Here is a 24,915-nt window from a genome sequence, read left to right as displayed (position 1 = left end):
AATATAATCAGCAAAATTAAGTCAGCTCTTTGAAAACATGTAAAACCCATTATTGATTTAATAAAAAATAGATGATTTTATACAAATAGTTAATAGATGCTAGTAAACAAGCATATTTCTGAAACATGTACTTGCAAAAATATAATAAATTGTTAATAATCTGTGATTATTTTCTATTTTCTATTCATTATAGTCAACTAAGCTATAAAAGCTATAAGAATATAATACACAAAATACAAAGCTATGTTTTATCCTCTACCCTTCCTTTATCCTAAGGGCCTCATCCCAGTAGGTGACCAAAATGTTCTTTCTATCTCCTAAATGTCTCTCTGTTCATGATTACCTGAGCCCACTGCTGTCTATCTGCAAGCCTGACCACAAGGTGATGCCTCATTCACCTCACTCCCACAACCACTCAATATCAATTCTCAGGATTTTCACCTCTAAACTTTCTCTCAAATTTCTCTCTTTTTATCACTCGTGCCATTACTCTATCAGTCATCAAAGTTTCTGTCTTAGATTACCACGAAATATTTCTACTATTTTTTCTGCTATTTTCGAAGGCTGCTTTCCTCTAATCCTTTCACCATTCTGCAGTCAACATAAATTTTCAAAAATACCAGTCAGACCAAGCTCTCTCTTTGATTTTATCTCTTCAATGTTTACCTATTTACTTCAGGATAAAATCAAATCATTTTAATATCTTGGAAAAGAAGGGGAAAAAAACACCGCCATATAGTGGGAGAGGATGACTGGGAAGAGAGAAGCATAGGGAGGGAGAGAGACCAACACAGACAGAGAGACAGAAACAGAGAGATAGAGAATGAGAAACACAGACACGCACAGAGGAGTTCTACCTTTATTCATCTGCCATTTCTTCCCCTTCCTATACTCAATAACTTTATATTGCTTTGAGCATCTTATGCTTTATTCCACTCCTTGAGCTTAGGTTAGCTTATGCCATTTCTACCACCTAGAATACCTTTTTACCCTCCTTTCACTATTTCCATACTAATCTTTTACCGTCAGTATTAGATGGCCTTCTTATGAAGGATTTTGCTCCTACCTTTCAGTGTGCTCCCATAAAGCCCTGCTTAATTGCTTATTTTCCATGCTAACCTTACTACATGGTATCCTTTTTGCTGGTTTACAAAGTCTGATGCCCATTAGTAAGCACATCTGAGGAAGATATTTTTATACTTTATAAATCATATGCCCTAAGCACAAAGGATAGCATTCAATACATGTCAAGGAACAAATAAATAAATGAGTAATAAAATGATACCGTTACATTTATATTTGTGATCATTATAAATTTCTGTAAAAATGTAAATAAAAGTTGTGATCTAATATTTCTCACTGAATATGTAATATTTATTTCACACAAGTATAAATCTACTCACAATTTATTCATTCATAAGGTATATATCCATATGTTTCAGAGAGCATGATAGACCACGGCATCAAAGATATATAAGATAAAGTCCTTGATACCAAGAGGTTCATAATTGAGGGAATCACTATCCACGTATTTGAGACACAATATAATGCATATCAGTAAAATAACATTTTCCACATAAAAATGTTTCCTAGTTATGAATTACATTTTGGGGATGTGATGGAAAAAGGAATTTTCTGTGTATAACTAAATATAATTTTTTTCTCTAATTTCGATCTTTACATTAAAAGTTCATCATGTAGTTTTAATTTCCTGAGAAAAATGTATTAATTAAGAAAAGAACAAGCCTTGTATTATTGTCATATATGTGACTTTGATGGAGCAATAATACTGACTTAAACTTCTCCTAAGCACTTTGATTATGGTAATGTAACCACAAGCAGTTTAAAGTTAAAAATCAAATATAAGCCATCACAATGTAAATTTGGATTCCATTATATTTGTACAGCATCTAATAGAAAAATTGTATCATTTCTAAATTAAATTGATGATTATGGTGGTGTTATGATTATTATTGTCATGTGTATGATGCAAGTCTTTATGAAATGGTGTAAATATTTACAAATGATTTTCTCTTCAAAGTATTACTCTTACAAGCACTACTGAAATGGTTCCAGTACTAGTATAAATCAAATTTACCTTTATTTGAGAATACAAAATAGTTTCATATAACCTGAGAAAAAGAAAGAAAATTAGAAATAAGAAAAGGAAATTAGATAAACTACCTAGACTCATACATACATAGCAAGGCATATCTGTAAGTAAGAGAAAGGGATTATTTGATCAATTGAAGAAAGCAAAAGTGACTTCAATCTAGAATTGGAACCAACAGTTATATTCAGTCCTCAGAAGTCAACTGCACTATCTGCATAAGTATGTTTACTCAGGTAACTGATTCCGCTGTTTTGTTCCCCTAAATCCATGCTTATCTTTAGGACCCTGGATAATTTGGCATGTTGGTTCCAAAATCATTAGACTGTCCATTAGAATTACCTAGGCTGCTTGTTTAAAATGGAGATTTCTTGGCAATTCTCCCAGAAATTCTGACTCAATGTCTTGAATGGGGTCCAGGAATCTCCTTTAAAACTTTTCCATGTAATTTTAATGCTGGTGACCATGGTTGAGAAGTTGTAGAACAGTAGCACAGAAGAAAGGGCCAACAAAGTACACTTATTCTTATTTAATGTGCACAGATCTTATAATACCTTGATGACAAAAGACTGGCCAAATTAGGGAGGAGTGTCTCCTGCTCAAACACTGATAGACTAAAATTAAAAGACTAAACCTTGTCCCTTGATTCTGGTAAGGTTAAACATATAAGGTAGATAAATATAAGCCAGTCAGCACTGGCTAATAAGAATGCAGGTCCAGGAGCATAATTACCTTCCAAACTCACCAGATGGGAAAAGTTGGGGAAGTGATCTATATCCTGTTGGGCATATGTTTAGCTGGGGATGCTTAGTAGAAACAACATGAATGAAAATTGGCTTATTTGCCGACCTGAAAAGCTTTGCATCTTCTCAGGGAAGCATTTAAGGTTCAGTTTGATTAGGCCTCAGGCACCCTTTTAAAAATTTAAACTGAGATACAATTGACATATAACACCATATGAGGTTCAGGTGTACAAGATAATGATTCAATATTTGTATATATTGGGAGGTGGTTGTCAGAGGTAGAAGGTGGGGGTTAGGCCAAATGGTGAAGGGGTCAAAAAGTACAGACTTACAGTTATTAAATAAACAAGTATGGGGATGTAATATACAGCATGGTGAGTTTACTTAATAACACTTTATCATATATTTGGAAACTGCTAAGAGAAATCTCAGGCCTTCCTTTCAGAACGCATTTTCTCTGTTTCCCTCTAAGCACCCTTGCTTCTACTGAATCTATCTTGACTTGCTTCTACTGAATAGAATGTGGCAAAAGTGGTACCCAATGATGTCAGAAATGACATCTCATCACTTCGGCAGGGAAGCAGGGCTCTAATTGAAGAAGCCAAATCTCATGTCCTCATCAATTCCTCCAACTACTTTTTCTGTTCTGTTTTCTTCTCTACTGTGGCTGCAGAGCCCTGGATGGAGGAGGAGCCTCCAGCCCACTAGTCAGCAGGCTGCAATGACGTCTTCATTCAGCTCATCAATGACCATGTTGAACTGTTGTCATTGCCTTGATGCCCTCATTGTCCACATTGTCCAGCATTTTTTTAGCGGTCTTGGCACTTGGGAAGGCATTGTCCTTGAGGACAGTCAGCAGGTAGGAGGCAATGTAGTATAGACTAAATCTTTCAGTGTAGGAATAAATTATCAAAAAGGAGCCTTCAAAATGAAATCACTGGGAATTCCTGTTGTAGCTGATCTAGTAATATATAATTGTGGGGCACAGATAGAAATCTAGCTAATTACACCATGGTCATGCACATAATATATTGCTCATGTATTTCCCTATTTTCATATTTTGTTATTGTATTTTATTACCAAAATACAAATTCACTATAGAATTCTAATAGATAATCACTCTAACAAGCTTAAATATGATGGATGATAGATGATAAATAGATAGATATTCAGACTAGCAATATTTCATTAATATGTACACTGTAAATGTATATATAATTTTTTACTATATTGTACTTTAATTATCCATGCATGTGAAAATCACCATGACCTTGGTCTATTACTAACTTATTTAAAATAAGTATAATGAAGCATAAGCAAATTAATATTTGTCCCTGTAAAATTACGTTTTTGAGTGAGAGGGTCCAGGACTCCAGTCTGAGGTTGGTCATCATTCACTGTGTGACACTGAGCTACAAATTAATATCTCTGAGCCTCCATTTCCTCACTCCTACAATATGGACAATAATACCTTGTATATAAAGTAATTTAGAAGAGTTTACTTAATTTGTTATTATTATTATTATAGAAAAATTAGGAACTTTCTTCTCAGTTGGTCTAAGAACATAATTCATGGCTAATTGGTATACAGGCAGATGGCAATCTTCATAAAATTTACCACAAAATGTATTTATTTGTATTTAAATCCTTCATCGCTAATGACCACCCTCTGATTAGACCTAACATTTTGCAACCTCCCCCTGGGGGTTATATGGAGTACACATAAACCTAAAATCCCTGGAATTCAGCATAATTTTCATAGTTATAACTTACTAACATTATCTATTTTGGTCAATTTCTAACTACTCCTAAACTTTAATATCTTTGAAAACAGACTTTAGTCTTAGTTTTCTCATAACCCACAACAAATAGTGCTTTGAAAGTTTATAATGACAAATAAATGAATTTATGTTGATCCTGAATTATGGATAGCAATCCCAGTTTGATTCTTCTGTACATTTGAAAATGATATCACTAATATTATGTTGGAGTAAAAAGAAGTTATAACAAAATTGCTCTATATACCAAGTAACCTAAAAATTAATTACCAAACAATTTAATCCCAACTCATAATTATTTATTTACATGCACAATTTTCTCCAAATAAAGCATTTAGTAAGTTAATCTACTGATTTTTGACTTATTCAACAATGAATGGAAACAATCCATTACCGTCTGGAGAATTATGTGAAAAGAAGAATTGTCTCTGGTATCATTCACTTATTTTATAATCATATGAAATTTATTTTAGGGCTTTAATGAAGTTATTGTTAGTAATCTTTACCTAATGTTATTTGTTATAGTAATACCAAAATAACAATACAATTACAAAAATAATCCCTAAATTAGAAATATTCTCATGTTGTATGTTTCTGATAATTTTTTAAAAATTTGGGGGCTTCTGTCCCTTAAAATTCTCAAGATTAATATAATAAAAATGGAAAAGCAGTAATGTATACAATAATTATTAGGAGTCCAGTAAAATATTAGGACCTCCAACCACAGTGGCACTGATTAATGACTGCTTTTTAACTAATTGGAAGTTGTTCAATCATTGTACCATTTCATTTCACCTTGGAGTTTTATAGAAGGGTCAGGGTCAAAACATATGCTAGTACAATCTGTAATAAAGTATAATTATACAATTTTGTTCTTTTGGCAGGGCAAGGGTGGACTGTTTATTTCTCAGTAATTCACTATGATGACAATTTCCTTCTCAGCTGCTAGTATGATCAATGCAAACTTCACTCTGCATTAAAATATGAATAAAGTTTGCTTTTAAACTCTGTGGATTCAAGCAAATAAAGCCCACAATAAGCTATTCTTATTGTAGACTTTTTAATTACCACATAGTATATGTTTATCTTCTCTATACTTATTAATTTTAAACACAGATAGTGTTTAGTCCAACAGAATTCCTTGAAAGCTCTGAAACCTGCACAGTGGTCTTTTGAATATATACTGGAATAGACCAGGGGTAGATATTTTGGAAATATTTGTTGGCATCACTGTTATATCTGCCATATAACAGTGATGCCAACAAATATTTCCAAATATATATATTCCAAATATATATATATATGGATTATGTGTCTAAGTCCCAATTCTGCAAATATGCCAGTAAAGGCCAACATAACTTAGGAGAATCCATATACTACGTTTTCTTAATTTCCATTTAGGTAAAAACTACAGCCATTGGTTTGGAGTAGCAGAGGCAGCACATGCCCTAATCATATTGGTAATTTAAAAAACAGGGCTCCCTAAATTTGAAAAATCTAAGCTTTTGAGGATCAGTGACCATACTTCCAGAGTAAGAGGACATAGTTTTCTTCCATTTTCCAAATGGCTGAAGCTCAATGTTCCAACTGGATATATGAGCCCTGTTACTACAAGTGCCTTTATACCATTTTGATGGCTTGGTGGCCTAGGTAGGGAAAGAGTCCTTCCTCTGGAGAGAAAGAGTCCTTCCAGAGCTGCTATACAGGTGATCAATGAACTATCCACAGACTCTCATCTTCATTTAAAGTGCAAGACCCTACTATTCTTACTGCAAAAAATATGCACGTTTTGCATGTGCATTAACAGGAAGGTGTAGGTTGAATTAGATAGTTTTCTAATGAATACTCTTTTATTATGAATGATATGTCTTTGATAAATAGAAGTTATTTGATGAGACTGCCTCTGGAAAGTTGCCACTTACTATGTCCAACTGAATGTAACAGGGCTCAGAGAAGCTTTACACTCCAGAACTCAGACAAGTCATTTTCACTGTACTTGCCAACGATCTTAGGAAACTGAAGTTTATTTTCTACCTACAATATGGTTAAGCAATCCCCAATGTTCTGATTGAGTGAATAATTGAAAGTTGGCATGAAAGGAATGATGTATAACATATGTAACTATAACAGGATATGGCACAGGAGGGAAAAAGATGCCACTGTGAAAAGAGAGCTCAGGAAAATAATATAAAGAGAAGTGTACTCTGAAAAAGGGGAGACTAGCATTTTGTTCTCCTGATAATACATCTGCTCAGGCAACTGACTGGATGATCTGCTCTTAAAGCCTGAGCAAAGAGGGCAAATTTGAAAGGAGATGACAGGACAGAGAAAGCCCACATGCAGCAGAATTTCTTCAGGGTCAAGTGGGCATCACATAAAGCTAAAATTGAGACATATGACCTCACCCAAGAAGGCCACCTGCTGTTCAAGGGGACCCTAGTATTAAGAAGCTGAAAGGTCTAACACTGGGTGCCTATTTCAAGTTCCTACACAGATGGGATGCCCCAAACCCCAATATTAGTTAACTCAAAAATCATGTAAGAAGACAGTATTGGAGCAACTGCCTTTACTGCCAGTCCATTTTGGCCCTGAAATCAATAGCAACCAATGGAGCAGCATATGGGGACAGATTAGAGAAAACTGTGCATTGGTATTCCTTTCTCTCTTTCCTACTCCAAGAAATTGACACAAGAATCTGTATCCCCATCAGCAAGGAATCACAGTTTGAACTTAGAATGTCACCGAGTTCCGCAGTTATCTATTGGCATGTAACAAAAATCAACCCTAAAATGTCATTGCTTGAAATAATTACAGGCCAGTATGTCTAACAATTTTGTGGGTAAAAATCTGGTCTGGATCTGGCTGGCAGTATATTCCACTTCACATAGTATTGTCAGAAGTTACATTGTAGTATTCAGCTGCCAAGTGGCCTTGACCAGAGAGTTCAAGACAGTTTCACTCACACATCCAACACATATCCAACAGGTAGAGTTGGAAGGCTGAGCTGAGTTGGGACGTCAACCTGATCACCAACATGTGATCCCTCTAGTACGACAGCCACAGGGTAGTCAGCCTTCTTACATGAAGGGGCAGTGTTCCAAAGGACAAGAGAGAAGCTTCATGTACTTTTCTGTCAGGCTTACCTTTAATGATCAGAATAATTTAAAAGTAGTGAAATGAGCTAACGATGTCATTAAGGCCTGGGAATAAGTGTCTGACTATTCACATCAGGGAAGCAGTTGTTAAAGATAAACAAACCTGTTTCGTATTTACACCCCACTGAGTTAAGATTGATTAAAAACCCCTCAACAGAAATATTCAGTTAGCTCTTCCCTGCACTAAAATGTGAAATTAGCTGCCAAAGTATTTGTACTACATGCAAAAACTAAAATGAATAAGAAGCAACAGAAAGATACTAGGGAAGAATTTCCCCATATCTTTCAAGAGACCGTAAGTAGAAGGACTGGTAAGAAGGACTTTGGTTATCAATGACTTTGGTGACAGCCAAATGTCCCCCCACACTACTCTGTTACCTTAGGAAGTTGTAAGAACATCCTTGATCTTCCAGCCAAACAAATAAAAACCTATAATCACTTTCAGTCTATAGGATTCTCTTCTGGACCAAGCAGAAATCAACACAAGGAATCATTCATAACAATCCTAGAGATTCTGAATGATTCCTTGAAGAATTGGTCTTATCACTCCTGTATATTTTGCAGTGATATTCATAATAAAATTAAAGGAGAGAGAAGGAAGAGAGGTGATTTTTACAATGCTGTCTTCAATTTCAGGAAAGATTTCCAAATAGGTGATTTTAAGTGATAATTATTCCTCCTGCCTAACCTATGAAGCTCCCAATAATATACACACAGATCTGATGTGGAAGAGAAGCTGGAACTCTGGTGGCTAGTTGAGGCTACAGTGTGGAAAAAAATGAGGTCACACAATGAAATGCACTACTAGATATTCATGCAGTCCTGCAAACAGGCTCATTGGCAGCTGTCACCATTTCTCTGGACTTATGCTACAAGGAAAAGGAACAGGTTTCTGAGTTTCCTCAGGAGACCACTCAGCTGTCAGTCCAAAAATGAAAAACAGCTCAGCAGGGACTCATTTAAGAGTGTCAAATGCAAAGAACTGCAGGAGAACATTGATTCTGTAATGCCATACTTACTAACTTTACTCGCAATTATGGAGAAATTATACTGCGCCGTGCTTTCTCTGTCTAGTAATTCATTAGTGGCGATGGTTCCTTCCGTTCCATCTATTGTAAAGTAGCTGTTCCCATCACTCTTCCAATCTATGAAGTACCTGTACATAGAAAGAGCAGATGCAAATATGCAATGATTACACATTAATCATAATGGCAGTCAGACTAACTTGACACAGTTCCTTATTTTTCTCCCTGTAGCTATTACCCACCTTGCAATAAAGAAGAGTGTAAATGACAGCTTCTTTATTGCAAAGTCAGTATGCTCGAGGGGAAACTGGAAATAATGAAAGATTTAGTACTCCTGCTGTTCATATTATTTTAGGGTCTTGACATCTTGAAAGCTCAGCAGAGACTAAAATTCTAAAGCTGACCAGGGGTTACCTTAACCTGCTGAATATTAAAAGTTTTTCAAGCAGTAAAGGATTCCTTAATGGTGGCTATGGAAAGAGCTGTGGGTGGGGAGGCATCTGGCCAAATAGAGGTAGATTTTTTGTTTACATGGATAGAAAAAGAATCAGTATTACGGAAACTAAAAGGAAATTTTTAAACTGACAGTGTGGTAATTGTACAGAAATATTTTCCTCAAACACATATAAAATAGCCACTGTTGGTTTATTGCTCTATTTATCAGGACAATTTTCTAAAAAAAAAAAAATAGTGACCTTGGCTAATAATGTCTCTTTATCTTCTTTATTAGCTAACCTTCATAGGAACAGATGTTGTCTTCTTTATGTGAAGCAACTGGGCTAAAATTTCCAATAAAGTGGATAAAAGGACAGAAATTGCATTTATAGAAGTCTAGATAACAGTGACATATAGAAGGAAATATGTAAAATTACTTTTCAAACATGTTTTCAATCATCATAATAATAGACTATACTAGATATTGTTCTAAATACATATATTAACTTATTAAATCCCCACAATAGCCCTAAAGCAATAAGTATTATTAATCCCTCCATTTTACATATGAGGAAACTGAAGCATAGAGACATTAAGGAATCTGCCGAAGTTCAGAGAGCAAGGAAATTGGAACTCTGGTGGCTATTTGAAGTTTTAATATTTGACCAGGTTCTCAATGTTTTCCACATAATTATCATTAACATAGGCTTACAAATTTTAAATAAGATGTTTTCTGTGAACGGCCTCTGCTAACAAAGGGCTCAATATGCAATATATTTATTGTCATTATTCTAGTCTGGGAATCAAGGCCAGGTCATTTAAACAGTGGCAGAGAGCAGATGACATCATTGTAGTCAGACCATCCTATTCCCTAGGTCAAAGATAAGTATCCCTTTTTTGTTTGTAAAAAATTAGTTAAGGAATGCATTTCAAAGAAGCAAGGTATTATTTTGACAAACTTACCATTTAAAACTGGGTCAGTCTGCATGTCATTGCAGCCCTAGACCAAGACTAGTTTGCCTTGTTGGATGAAATGTGTAACTCCTAAGTTGCCAATATTTGTTAGTAGCTAATAGGATCAGCATATGAATGATGCTGTTAATCTGCCTTTGATATTTCTGTTGTCGATTGGAGAGGTGAAAATGCACTGATGCCTTGTGATTTCAGTGTAGAATCCTGCCTCAAAGGAATACTCTCAAAAATTATGAACCGAGTCAAGGCACATTTCAAAGTCAGGGAGCACAGGATGCAATGAGATCAATTATTTCAAGTGCATAATCTCCTTTTCTGAATGAGAAAGCATTTTCTCACAATACCCACCTTCAGCACTTTTATTCAACTGGAGCACGTGCCTTATTTAAGGAGAACATTGCTACTGAATCTCCTTAGTGACTATAGCATTTCTGGAAGAATTGATGGTGTAGACTAAGTGGGTTCAATGAGGTGTTAAATGTTGGCTGAGTAGTCTGCCATGCACTAGTCACTGTACTAGGGTCAAGATACATTAAAAAGAAGTAAAGTTTGATGCCCACCGATAAAGAGTCCCGTTGGGGACAACATACACAATTTCAATGCCTGATGGGCAGAGAAAACACTACAGGAATGCAGAGAAAACATGCCCAGTTTGACATCTATTGGTTCAGGCAAAGCTCCCTGCATGTGATATTTGGCTGACATTAGACGGCTACACAGGAATATTTAGGAGAAGAGTGAAGCAAGCAAAGGGAGGAGAGGAGGAAAAGCATCTCAGGAAGCTGCAGCAGCCGAGGCAGAAGCATGCAGTATGTGTGGGGAATTCTAAGGTGTCTAGGATTATAGAAAAATATCTGAGAGGCAAAATAACAAGAAAAAAAAGTGATTCAGGTTAAGGAGGGCCTCATAAATCATATGAGGTGCGACATGATCCTGTGTGTAATGAACATTATCAGAGGCTATAATTAGGGTACAAATGAAAAGTTTACCACTTTTAAGGCATATGGTATACGTATTTGAAAGGACAAGGCAGTAAACTTTTTATGTACACCAGAATCTTGCCAAGAGACAAAGAGAGTCACTAGAGCTATAAAGAGATTTGATTCAATGGGTTGTGAAGAGTAGTTGAAATAACTAGGGAATAAGCAATTTAGGGAAAGAAGACACAAGACTCTAGCTGCCATTAGTTTGATAAGGATGCCCATGGGAAGCAGGTATTACATTTCCTTCTTATATTTCAGTAGAATGCACATGGCAAGGAGAAGGGAATCCATAAAAAGAATGATTATTTCAGATAAACATACAAGGACTTTGATGTTCAAGCTGCACAAGGTCGTACAGGTTTCCTCAGAAAACAGTAGGCACTGGGGTAATCAAATACTGACTGTGGAAATACTTGGTGCAGATGGGATGGGACAAATTTGTGTGCAGTTGGAGATTCTGAAGGTACCTTAAAGCACTGAGATTAAGTTATTACTGTTCACTAAATAGAATGAAATCAGTATCTCTTACTTTGCATGCAACAGAATGCTTTCCAATCATTGTTTCCTACTAGCATTCTTGTCTGACCTCAACAAACACACGTTCCTCCAAGCACTCCAGCAAGTTCTCCCTTTTCAAAAATACGTTTTATTTTTTCCCTAAGCTTTTTTAAGTAGTAGCTTTATTCACATACCGTACAAGCCTCCCTTTTAAACTGAATAATTCAGTCATGTTGGAATAGAGTTGTGCAGGAAGATGTTAGTTTTTAAGAAATATTTTAAACCTATTGGCTCAGCATGTTTTCCTCTAAAGGGGTAGACTCCAGTTATGTGGAAATTTCTCTTCCATAGGATAAAAATTATGATGGTATCAAGTTCTTGGATTTCTCCTCTGCTTTAGTCTCTTCTGCACTAAGTGAAATATTTTGTTGTGTGATATTAGTTCTTTTAATGATTGTTATGCTTTTTTGTTATTTTCTTATCTGCTTTAGGTTTTATCATATATATATATTAATTTATCAGATTCATACTAACTCTTCATCAATTCATAATTGTTAAGACTTCGTAGTAGCAACTCCAATAAAACAAGAGTATTACTCTTCTGTACTTATGTGCTTTTCTATATATATTATCTATATTATATATATATAGTCAAAAGCCCAATGAAACATTGTTATAATTAATACCTTTTATAATTTTATGTCTAGTATAGCTAAAAAAATGAAGTAAACATTTTGGGAAGAGCTTCAGAGTTCTCTACCCTTATGGACTTCTTGTACCCTGGGAAATTCTCTGAGCCGCTGCTCCAGGTACTGGATGAAGGCAGGATGATCCTTTCCTTTGGCTCTACAGGAATGGAACTAGCAACCTGGGGCAAGAGTGACGGGGTCCAATCTATGGGCCTGGTGGGGACAGAGCGTCCACTCTGTGAGTGGGGTTGAGTGGAAGAAGTGAGCTGCCAGCATGTCACCCACACTCACGAGGATGTTGGCCTTTGCAAACTTGGAGTTGGAGAGGATGAGAAATGCAGACCTCCTGGAAAAATATTATTCCCTGATTGAGAGCTGAGGGGAGGGGAGCCACGCTTTCACAACCACACCTGCCCAGAGTGGAATTTCCATCAAGCAGAGGCTGGGAGATGGGAGTGGGAGAGGGGGAGCAGGTCCTGGGGCAAATGCCACAGTATTTTGCTGCTCTTATCATGTTTTACTAGATCTTCTTGAACAGATGTTTCTTCATTTGCTGTATGTGCATAGGAATATTTCCAGAGAGTAGATCGTTGTTTTTAATTTAAAAAATTTTTGTTTCACCATTTATCCTTGTTTCACTGGAGAGTGTGTCTGCAGAGCTCCTCATGCTGCTAGTATTTGTGTGGAACCTCTAGCAGTTTTTGAAATTCCCATCTTCTCCCATTCATTAGAATTAAATTGCCTGTTGTTTTTAAAGCTTTTCTTGATTTGGATCTTTGCAAATCTTTTCAATAAACAGATCCTTTTTTGATGCTACATTGTGGCCAGGTTACATTTAGATTTTGGCAAATAGAAGACAGCTTATATACTTTTGGTGCATGTGTTGTCTTTCTTACATAAGGCCCTTTAAGTTACTTGAGGCTAGCTTTATTAGTCTTTGTGTTGCAAAGGACCGGAGATGTTATGTGCAGATAGCACCCACTATTTAAATATTATATTGAATTCAATGCATAGATCCTATCATTTCCACCTATATAATCGTTAAATATTTCTACTTGAAGGCAACATTTTTAGGGCTTTAGGAATGTCTCACTTAGGATAATCTACTCTTTCTGGTTTGCTGAGGACTTCTCAGTTTCAGTACTGAAAATCCTGAGGTGTAGAAAACCCCTCGGACCCAGTTGGGGTATAAATGATCACCTTACTTCCAGTTAATACTTACAGCATATGTTATAATACACAAGCTGACTCAAACACAAGTGTACCTTTGTACCCTGTGTCACCATACACACACAGGTCATTTATAATTGTAGTTTAAGTTTTTCTCATACTATGTTTAAAAATTTAAGGACTTACATAAAACATACATGAAATAATTTGTCTTTTTCTTCGCTTTATGTTTCTTTATATCTATCAACCCAAATCTAATATCTTGCAAGCTTAGTAAGCAAATTTCATTTATTTTGTCAGTTCACACTAATGCTAACATACAGTTTGTATTCCATAAATCAACACCACTAGGACGAAATGAAATATAGCATGAAGAACACGAACATTTTGGACAGAGAAAAACTAGGGTGATATATTAATTCCTTCCCTTATCTTGTGTGATTAGGTTAGGAATCATTCCCTTTAATACCCATTCTCCTTTTCTTCTATAAAATTTGGAAAATAATACCCACCTAACAATGGAACACTGAGTATTGTTGTAAAGATTAAATAAGATAAGTTGTATGTGTCTCAGCATAGAACCATAGAACTGTGTATGTGTGTTTGTATTACTTCCCAAATTTAAAAAAGTCCTCCCAACATACAAACACATGCTTATTCCTGGGACCAAGCTGTGATATACACAGACTTTATCGTTAAAATGCCTGAACTACAAACCCCCACTCAAACCCCTGAAGTACAAACCATGAACACAAATAACCAGGCTAGTATTTTACACAATGGTGTTTTGGGTGGGCTCTCATTCACTCTTTTCTAGCATTGAATTTGTATCTCTCTAACCATTTGAGGTTTGGCACCCCAGTATCTCCAGATGTTACCCTCTCAGAGAAACTTACAGCCTACTTCCAGAGAACTGCTAAAACTTACTTGAACATGTTCTACTCAACTAAACATCTTCAGCATCTTCTTATAGTTGGTCAGATTCCAAGACTATAGGTCTATAACTAAGTCCTCATATTTTCCTAACAGCCCACCTTTGTGTGTCTAACTGATCCTTGTCTCTGAATGATAAATATGAGACTACTACTTTTTATTGTGATTATTTTGTCCAATATAGCAATTAGGAGACATTTATAAGAAATGATCATCAACGAACTGACAGTGAAACTACTTCTACATTTCCTGGACATTTTCAGAGAAGACGTGACCCAGTTTTAAAATGTTTAGATCATTTTCATGAGGTACACCTTTCTAGAGCTTATGATCACATGTTTGTATTAGGCTTGCAACAGTTCACATTCAATCTAAGGGTAGAATGATAATTTAACTGCAACTGATCACAGTAGTATAATGTGAGCTGTCTAATTTGGCTTGATTTGCCAGTTTAAATGAGAAAACCCTTATATACAGAATTTGTATGAGTCGTCATACACTTATTTGGTGAGTAGATGAGATCCAAATTTTTTAAAAAAGGAATTTTATGATCTATAAATAATGAAACAAATCTGTAGTTCATAGAAGTACGCAAAGTGACTGTTGCTAAGAAACCTGTTTTAGCAATTGAATAGAAACAAAAAATTAAAGCATTAAGCTAATTTGAGCATACCACTTGACTGAGTACAATTTAATTACTTTTCTGTAAATGAGTTTTCAGAATTGCCTTAAAAAGTCTATTTTCTTCATTAGGTAAGCATTCCCCTTAAAATAATTTCTTTTAATTTGCCTAATAACTTCCTCACAGTTAAAGGAAAAGGTAACTTTGACCCCGTCCCAATTCTCAAACATGTTTTGTAAAAAAGTACTTGTATGTATAGAGTTACTCTAAAAATGCTACATTTCATTCTTTAAGGAATAAAGATGTAGGAGTAAAGATTCAAGTCAAGGTAGAAATAATTCTTTCGTTAAGGTAATAATAATAGATAAAAATCTCTTCATTCTCTTATTATTTTTTTAAAAATCTTTCCTTGTGGCAGATAATTAAATGAAAGTAAATACAGTTCAGTTTATTTCCACAACATTTTACTAAGAACCTAAGTTAGAGTGTAATCCCTTCACTAACGATCATGATGACGTTCTTTTCTTAAAAATCCCTATTTTTTTCTTAAACTTTGTTAAGCAGTAATAGCTAAATCCTATTAGCTACTTTCAAATTTTTTTCTTTTAATCATCCTAGTTATTCTAACTTTACCTTTAATTAAATGAAAGTTATACCTTAATTTAGATAGCTTTTCTCTTGTGTTTGACAAGAAACTAAGCACTTTATTAAATTATAATGAATTAATAAAGGCATAACTCTTCTGTCCTTAAATTTTCCATCTCTAGACATACAATATGATTAAAATAGATCTCTAAAGGAAAAAATATATCATAATCTAATATTATTAAAGTTATAGTTACTATATTTTTATGTCCTTCCAAATTGCTTAATCTTTTCTCATTTTTCTTGGTCATTTTTAAAGTCACACATGGTCTTCTGATTGTGTATACTTTTATGTACCTGGATGTCAACTTTCATTTGCCCCAAAGCTTTACACTTGACCATGGTTTATTCTTCAGAGGTTTGAAGCAGTTAGTTCTAATGAAAAGAAAGTAGAGTTTAGGCAAATTTAGGAGTTATCACATTGGGGTTCTACATGTAAGAGCTTCAGTATTAAACATGTAGACTCAATTTTCTAATCTACTAAAAAATGCAGACAGTACCACCTGCTTGAGTAAAGAATGTATTTATGCCTTTGTTCATGTCCTTGCCTCATAGCCTTGCCAAATCAGGGCAGCTTTATTGCTTCCTTCTTACAAAATTCCATTTTCTTATTTTTATCTTTTTTTATTTAATCTATTTTAAATGGTGTTAACAGTCTCTCAAATGAGAATATTTCAGATTTGGTTTTGTTCATTGTACAGGACATTGCTTTTGAGTAGCAGATTTATCATTGAGTATATTGTTCTATCCATATTTTGGACTTTCACATATGTATGAATTAAATTATTTTACAGAAACAGTTGACTCTTCTTGTTAGTATTACCTGATCACAAATCCAGGATGAAATTATTTATTTTATACCTTTGAGCACTGAAATACATTCTGAAGCCTTTCTCTATGGCTTCATCATAACTACTCCCATTAACTAAATCAAATGACTGTTGTTTCAGGCCACAGTTGGATTTATTTATTCTCTTTAGAGGACATGTCAAATGACTCTGAAGAAAGTTGCCATTTTAATTAGGGGCATTTACCATTTGAGATACAAATGCAGATATCATATTTGAAAGACAGTTTTTATTGCTCACTTCTTCTGATAATTAAGCTTGTATATCCTCCTTGGAATTTATCTGCTCTTTAGCTCACTTGCAGTCTGAAAACTATTCACATTCGCTTAACTCACTAAGTCTGAGGCAGCTTATGAACTGGATCCTGATTACTATAATATTTTACAAGGGAAAGGTTTCATATCTATTTATTATATATATCTAGAGGAACTAATCTTTTAAAAATAAAAATAAAAATTTCAAATAAGTATGAGAAAAGGGCTATTTTCTAAGAGTGATCAGGGAAATTGTAGAAAGAAAAAGAGCTATGAAATTTACACCCTATATAAGGTACTATCTCAGAACTTCAAGATAAAGCAAAGAATCTGAACCTCTGTCAGGCAAAAGGTAAACCCAAAAAGTTCAGGTCACTAATAAAAAATATTAGACTTGGATATTTTATCATTTTGAGGGGTTGCATGCAACAAATGGGATAGTCTCAAAAATAGTTCACGATCCAAACATCTGGACACTATGCCGTGGAGATTTTCTTCAATGTATCACTAGAATAATATAAATTTGTTTAAAAGCAAAAGCAAATTCATTATTGGCTATCAAGAGCCCATGCTCATAAGAATTAAAACTGTATATCTGTATCGCAAATCCACAGAATTTGTTATATCCATTATTTGTCAATAATTCAATTTACGGTTGTCTATAAATCCTTAGTTATGTCTAAACCTTATAAGAACTTTGTGGTTGTCTAGGAAAATAAAAGGTAAGGTACTGATTTAAATAATAAGATTTTTTTCCCCATACATAACAACAACAAAAAATCTGTTATTAAAACAACCATGTATTTTTTTTTTTTTTGGCATTTCCAGCCTGACCTATGTAAGTCTTGTCATAGTTCAATTAAACATTTTTTTAGATTTTAAGTTCTTTTAAGGTTTACATCAGGGAAACATATGTAAAATGTTTAGAATACTCTCAGACACATAGTAAAGTCTGTAGTGGTATTTCAAAAACTCAAATATTATACATATTTACTGACATGTTTTGACCTTGTATCCATTTTGCTTAATAATTTATCTCTTTAATAAATTATGAAGTTCTAACTATATTTTTGACAATCTTAAAATTACAAAGCAATTCAAAAACTTATATGAATATCTCAAACTTAAGCAGCAGAGCAATTAGTAGTTTGACCATAATCTGGTTGCCTAAACTCAAAGCCTATTCTCACCCCTACTGAAGACATAATTGGATCTCCCTGGGCCTCAGTTTCTTCCTCTGTAAAATAATAGCAGCTTTGAATCTTAAACAAATCTGACCACAATGCTCAGCCGAAATTAGTTACTATAACGTCCCTACATGCTGACAGTTAATTGCCACTGAAGCAAATAAGTAATCCTATTAATTTTGGTATATGTTCTTTGCAGTATCTCCTTTCCTACTGATTATCAATGTGTTGGTCATTTGAGGGAGAAAGCTAAAGAAGTTTATTCACAAAGGAATTTCTCACTCACCTTAGTGAGTTAAATTCTCCATCAATAACTTTTCAAATGGGTTATTCTTAATCATTCAGTTGATATAAGTTTAGACAGAATGCTTATTTATTTCCAATGCAAACAAAATAAGCAGAGAATACTAGTAAGTAAAAAATGCCTTTCTTTAGTATCATCAACAATAGATAAGATCCCACTGTAAGAGGAAGATACTGATTGGATGAGTTAACTTGATAACTGCATGTCTGAAACTTGTGTATACTCCGTTTCTTCACTGGGGGTTGTTTCTGCTGAATTTCTGGGCTATGGCTACCCAAGGAAATCAAGGGGAGATTACACATGTACAAATCAAGTCACTGATACATTATGCAACTCAGAACTAGCATTAAGAAATCTGAAAATGAGGTTCATCGAAACTCAGCTTTTCTCTTCACCTTTGTTCACAGAATTTCATTCCCTCTAATTAAAATAGGTCACACTATTTAATCTCCATCTTAGACTTTTGAGAATTCTTTGCATGTTTTGGAGAAAAGTCCTTTACCAGATGTGTCTTTTGCAAATATACATATGTACTGAAATTCACATTGTGAATGCTAAAGGAAAGAGGTAAGGTAAGCCGTGATCAGAAAGGATTAACTGTTTTATCTTAACGAATATTTTATATAACCTTATGGATAAAATGCTTTCTCCCAATTGCTATGTGAATCTTCAGTATTTTCTCAGAAAATAGGCCATAAAATAAAATTAGTTTGCTCTCTTTTGAACAATAAAAACTAGAATATGAAAGAGTGATTTGAGTTTTACAAAACAAGAAATTGGACTCTTTATAAGGAAGCATTTTTAAAGCTCACTTAAATAAAAGAGTCTACTAGTCTCTTTATCAGAAACCATCTTTCATGGATTTCTTGATTAATTCTAAATGGAGATACTAGTATTTAACAACAGTTAAAATTAAGTACCACTAAAAGATATATTGTAAATTATTAGGTCATTTGATAGGATGCAGGGAACATAAGTGTATAAACAATATGAAAAATGTTAAGTGAAAAAACAGATATTGTGTACAAATGGTAGACATGGGAAGAAAAAGCAGATAGAATCTGATATTATGGAGTATTTCAAAAAAACGCAGGGAAAAAATAAAAGGGAGTGTGGGATTTAGACATTGCAGTAATAGCTATTTTGTGTTACTATCTAGGGAGTTTGCCCAATTTGGCTTTTTCACAACTATGTTATCTGTAGTGTTAGGACCCCCAAGAGAATTATTTTTCCAAAGTTTATTTTTGTGCTAAGTCTACTTGAAAATGTACTGATGGCATTTTAGCTTCCATTAGCAGCATTTACTGAAGCGAAGGAACTGAGAAACTACTTTACAAAAAAGAAAGAAAGAAGGGAAAAGAAAGTATAACTCTTGCCTGCACTATGTTAATAAAAAAGATGTCCAAACACCCAGGCCTTCAAAATCTTAAAAAACAAAAAATAACTATCACGTTTAAATATCTAGATCTAGATCTAAGCCTGCTTATAATTAATGTGGAAATGTACACACACATATACATATATATTCTACATGACATTATATATTAAGATAAATATATTACATCAGGAGAATTTTTAAATCAAATTAAATTTTGCATGTGGCATGTGAGAGAACAAGGCAATATTCCCAACTATCAAGCAACTTTTCATTTTGTACATTTTGGGGATGACAGTTAAGTGAATACATATTTATGCAACAAGCAAAAACTAGTAAGTACCATGACACTTTATATGATGTCTTTAGTAAATATAAAAGGTATAAAAAAACAATATTGGGAGAAATGAGTTAGAATAGGCAATGGGATGGCAGAAGTGTGGGATGAAGGAAATTAAATAGAGTGTGACCTATTTGAGTTAGAGGGAATGGAATTGGGTGAATAAAGGTGAAGAAAAAAGTTGTTTTGATGAACTCATTTTCAGAGTTCTTAATGCTAATTCTGAGTTGTATAATGTTATCAGTGACTTGATTTGCATATCTGTAATCTCTCCTTGATTTCTTTGGGTAGCCACAGCCCAGAAACTCAGCAGAAACAACTGCCTGTGAGAAAATAGAGTACATGTAATTTTCAGACATGCAGTTATCATGTTACTCATCCACCAGTATCTTCCTCTTACCATGGGATCTTGTCTGTTATTGAAGATGCTAAAGAAAGGAAACACCTTTACTTATATTCTCTGCTTATTTTGTTTGTATTGATTTAAAAAAAAGAATTCTAAAAACTCAACAATAAAAAACAGACAACTCAATTAGAAAGTGGGTCAAATACCTTAACAAATATTTCAGCAAAGCAGATATACCCATGGCCAATAAACATAAGTAAAGATGCTCCACATCATCTATCATCAAGGAAATGTAAATTTTAAAAAACTATGAGGTACCACTACACACCTATGAGGATGTCCAAAATCTGGAACACTGGCAAAACCAAATGCTGGTGAAGACATGGAGCAACAGGAACTCATATTAGTTTGCACTGCTGGAATACAAAATGGCACCCCAACTTTGGAAGACAGTTTAGTGGCTGCTTACAAACCTAAACATACTCTTACCATACGATCCAGCAATTGCACTCCTTGGTATTGACACAAATGAATTAAAAATTTAAGTGTATGTGGGTTTTATAGAGCTTGATCAGTAATTGCCAAAACTTGAAAGATTTCAAGATGTTCTTTAGTAGGTGAAAGGATAAACAAACTGGGCTATATCCAGACAACAGAATATTATTCGGCACTACAAAGAGCTATCAAGCCATGACAAGACATGGAGGAATCTTTATGTATATTACTAAGAGAAAGAAGCCAATCTGAAAAGTCTCCCTGTATGACCCCAACTATATGACATTCTGGAAAAGCTGAACTATGGAGACAGTAAAAAGATCAATTATTTCCAGAGATTAGTGAGGGAGAGGGATGAATAAGCAGAGCACAGAGGATTTTTAGGGCAGTGAAAATGCTCTGTATGATATCATAATGATGGAAACAGGTCAATACACATTTGTTCAACCCTACAGAATGTATAATGCTAAGAGTGAATCCTAAAGTAAACTGTGGACTTTAGGTGATTATAAGGTGTACGTTCATTGATTTTAACTAATGCTCCACTCTGGTGTAGGGTATTGATAATGGAGAAAGCTATATGCATGCGTGATGGCAGGGGGTATAGGGGAAATCACTGTACCTTCTCTATATTTTATTGTGACACTAAATTGCTCTAAAATAAAAAGTCTGTAAAAATTAAAAAGTAAAACATTTTATACCGAAACCTTTTTAGTTCATTTAGTCTTCACAAAAATCTTGATAAATAAGTGAAAAAGAGAGAATGAGCGATATTTTCCAAATTTTTATTTTTACCATTTAATTTGATATTTAAATTTATTTTAATTATATATATAATTTACTAATAAATTATATATATATATGCCACTTGACAAACTAGGCCTCCCTTTCCTCTCACTCCCCTAAGCATGTTTAGTAGTTGAGCCTAGTTTTTGCCTACATAAGATTTCTGATGTATTGGAAAAGGCCCTCAAATGAAAACCAGCTACTATGGTAGTCTCTTAATCCATGATGTAAAAATAAATTTCAACTGATTACATAAATTGTTCTGAAGTATGGTAAATAGATCAGATTTGAGATACAAGGTAATTTTAAGTAGTACAGAGATAGACTTTTATATTTTAGCAACCAGTTATTTTAATATTATATTCTACTTATGTTAACTGATAATTTATCTGTTAATCAGTTTCATACTTGATTTTAAGTGGTGGGTGTTAGTTGGAAATATCCTTAAAGAAAAGGAAAATAAACTAGTCAATTGTTCTACTTACTATAATTTTGAACTTATATATGAAAGTTTATATGCACAAAATAGGTTGTGTATCATCAGTCTCATCAACACTTCTTACATGGAATGAGTTTTAAGTTGAATTTTCCATTCTCATTTTATGTACAAAATTAAGTTTTCTTTTGAAATTTATTCCTAGGATGACTAAGATTTTTATATGTTTGGAACTATGTGGCACATATTGAGCAGAATCATCCACTGAATTCGAAACTTCAGAGACTGTGGCTGTGAAATCCCCTACCCCCTCATTAGCGGTGGGTACACTTCGCCCTCCATTTTCCTCACCAGAAGTCATTCCCATGAACTATATAAAAGAGGATCGAAGGATATAGAACATTAGAGGCAGGCATCAGTGCATCTGAGGGCAACAGCTAGAAGAGTAAAGGAAACAAAACCTAGAAATAAAGCTCAGGGCGGTGGCTTGGGAAGAGATATAGTATATTTAGAGGATTGCATCTATAAACTTTCTTCTAAGTTGTTTCAGTCTTTGGTTAGTGTCTTTGCATTCTGGCTCTTTGCTGCACTCAGTGAGGATAAAATAATAATATTAATAAATATGCATCAGTATGAAATAACATGGTCCTAAGATAACACCTTGTACAATAACACTGTGAAAAGACAATCGAGCAAAGGGAAACAAAACCAACAGAGCATTCCTAAACATATGGAGTAATTTTACATTTTTATGCTTATTTTTCACAGCATATTTTTACTATCATTCTTAAGTGAGCAAACATGTTTTCAGATCAAGGAAATATGATTCATACCCCAAATTTCCTCATCCGACACAGTTCAAGCTTATTGTTTACTCCAAGGACAGGGAAGTAAGACTGCTTTCATGCTGTTTCAAAAGCAGCTCTGTCTTTTGAAAATCCCTCACGGGGATCAATTAGATCATCTGTGTCTACAGCTTGAGCAAGTAAGGATGCTGTCCATTAGATGTAAGACTAGGGATAGATACTATTTTATTTCACACAAAGTAGCACTTCTCAGACACTAGCTTCTGAGTAATTAAAAAAAACATCAGGTTTGTAGCTGGACAATTTCTCTAAAATGTTGCCTTCCTTTTTTTCCTACCCCACAGTCATAACTCTAATCATTGTGTTGTATTTGGAAGTTTGTACCTCTCACTTTACCAGGTGGTAATTTTTACTTACAGACTTTGATTTTTTGTTTTTCAAGTATTGCATTAAAATCCTATTTTATTCATATTTTGACCTCATCAAGCATTTACCAGTCTTCAAAAATAGAACATATAGTGAATTAAATAACTTGGCGTATTCTCTAAGATATCAGGTTCCACTCTGTCCCAAAATTCTCATTTATGGACTGTAGAGCGTTTCAATCCATATTTGTTTACCTTTTTATTACTTTCTTTACAACCTCCAATATTTCTTCCATAACTGTTTATATTCTTGAAATTACCTGTAAATCTACTCACCAGGCATTTCCCACTTACACAATTATCAATAGCACAAGCAGCGCCCTCAGATACAAAACTGATGAATGATGACAGGTTAATATATAACAACTGCTAGTGTAGCAGATTCTTGAGAATGCCCCTACAAACACTGCAACAAATACAGTTTTCCGGAGTTTAACTGAAAGTGAATCATCTTGTAATATGGACATGTAGAACAACTAGAAGTCAATGAGTAAATTAGCCAGCATTTGACCTGACATGTAGCAGTGCCCAGTAATTGCTATTTTTCTTCCCTTTCCCAAGACAAATGTTCTTCTCTGGAGTTCTGTCTTGATCACAGACATGCTTCAAGAAGGAAATCATTCAGACCACTTCGGGCAATGAATTCAGATAAATACAAAGGCAGAGTTTGCATGCTTTCAAGCCATTTCTTTAGATTTTCCTGTATACTATGAAGTGTTAAGGTTACTGTTGAATGGTCCATTTTTTTCTATCATTTATTACCCCATGAGATAAAATCTTACGAGTTCTATGTCTATGTATTTTCCATTATGTCAACTGATATATTTTTCACGTTGAAAGCCCACTTAATGTTTTCTTCAGTCTGCTGCTTGTATACTAAGGTCTAACACTTTAGAGGTGAAAGATTTAGGACAAATCACACCTCTCTCTCTCTCTCATTCTCTTGGTCTCTCAGCTTTTGTAGGCATGCCAGATGTGGGCATGTGGCAAGAAATTTAAACATACAGAAGAAGCAAACTGACTCAGATAAAGTACACTGCAGGATCTGTGTATAAGTGAGGAAAAGGGTAATCCCACTATTGACTCAAGATTCCAACTGTAATTTACGGGTTGGGGGTAGTAGGAGAGACAGACCATTTTCTTACTCTACGATTGTTTTGTTCACTCACTACCCACCAGCCTTATGTCAAAAGGCGCTCCTTGCAAAGTCTGGGCTTTGAGCAATTCCGTATCTCATCTTACCCTACAACAGACCCTTATTGTGCTTCATCAGTATACACAATTGTCACAGTGAAAAAAGGGAATGCAAATTGCAAATGATGAAACTGTCTTTTTTAAACTCTACTTTTGAGTACGGGGTAGAGATTTTAGAACAATTGATATATAGGCATTAAATGTCTATTATATTCCAGGCACTCTGAAAGTATCTTAATATCATTAATGATTATGAAAATCATCCATTTAGGTTGTATTATTAAATCCTTATTTATAGATGAAAAAAACAGACTTGTCAGCATGAGTGACATGTCCAATATCAGACCTCTGCTAAACCCTG

General features: G+C 34.4%; 1 protein-coding gene across 2 annotated transcripts in view; it reads right to left on the bottom strand.

Annotated features, from left to right (window-relative positions):
• CDH12 (cadherin 12) overlaps nucleotides 1-24,915 on the bottom strand; it is a 996,051-nt gene that overhangs the window by 19,283 nt on the left and 951,853 nt on the right. For both annotated transcript variants that reach the window (XM_036896727.2, XM_036896726.2), the window contains one exon: nucleotides 8,806-8,942. In XM_036896727.2, the coding sequence (XP_036752622.1) occupies nucleotides 8,806-8,942 (137 nt within the window). The remainder of the gene's footprint in view (nucleotides 1-8,805; nucleotides 8,943-24,915) is intronic.

This window comes from Manis pentadactyla, chromosome 2, assembly GCF_030020395.1.
Source record: "Manis pentadactyla isolate mManPen7 chromosome 2, mManPen7.hap1, whole genome shotgun sequence".
Lineage (NCBI taxonomy): Eukaryota > Metazoa > Chordata > Mammalia > Pholidota > Manidae > Manis > Manis pentadactyla.
Note: the sequence above shows the minus strand (reverse complement) of the source record. Positions and strands in the feature narration are given on the sequence as shown.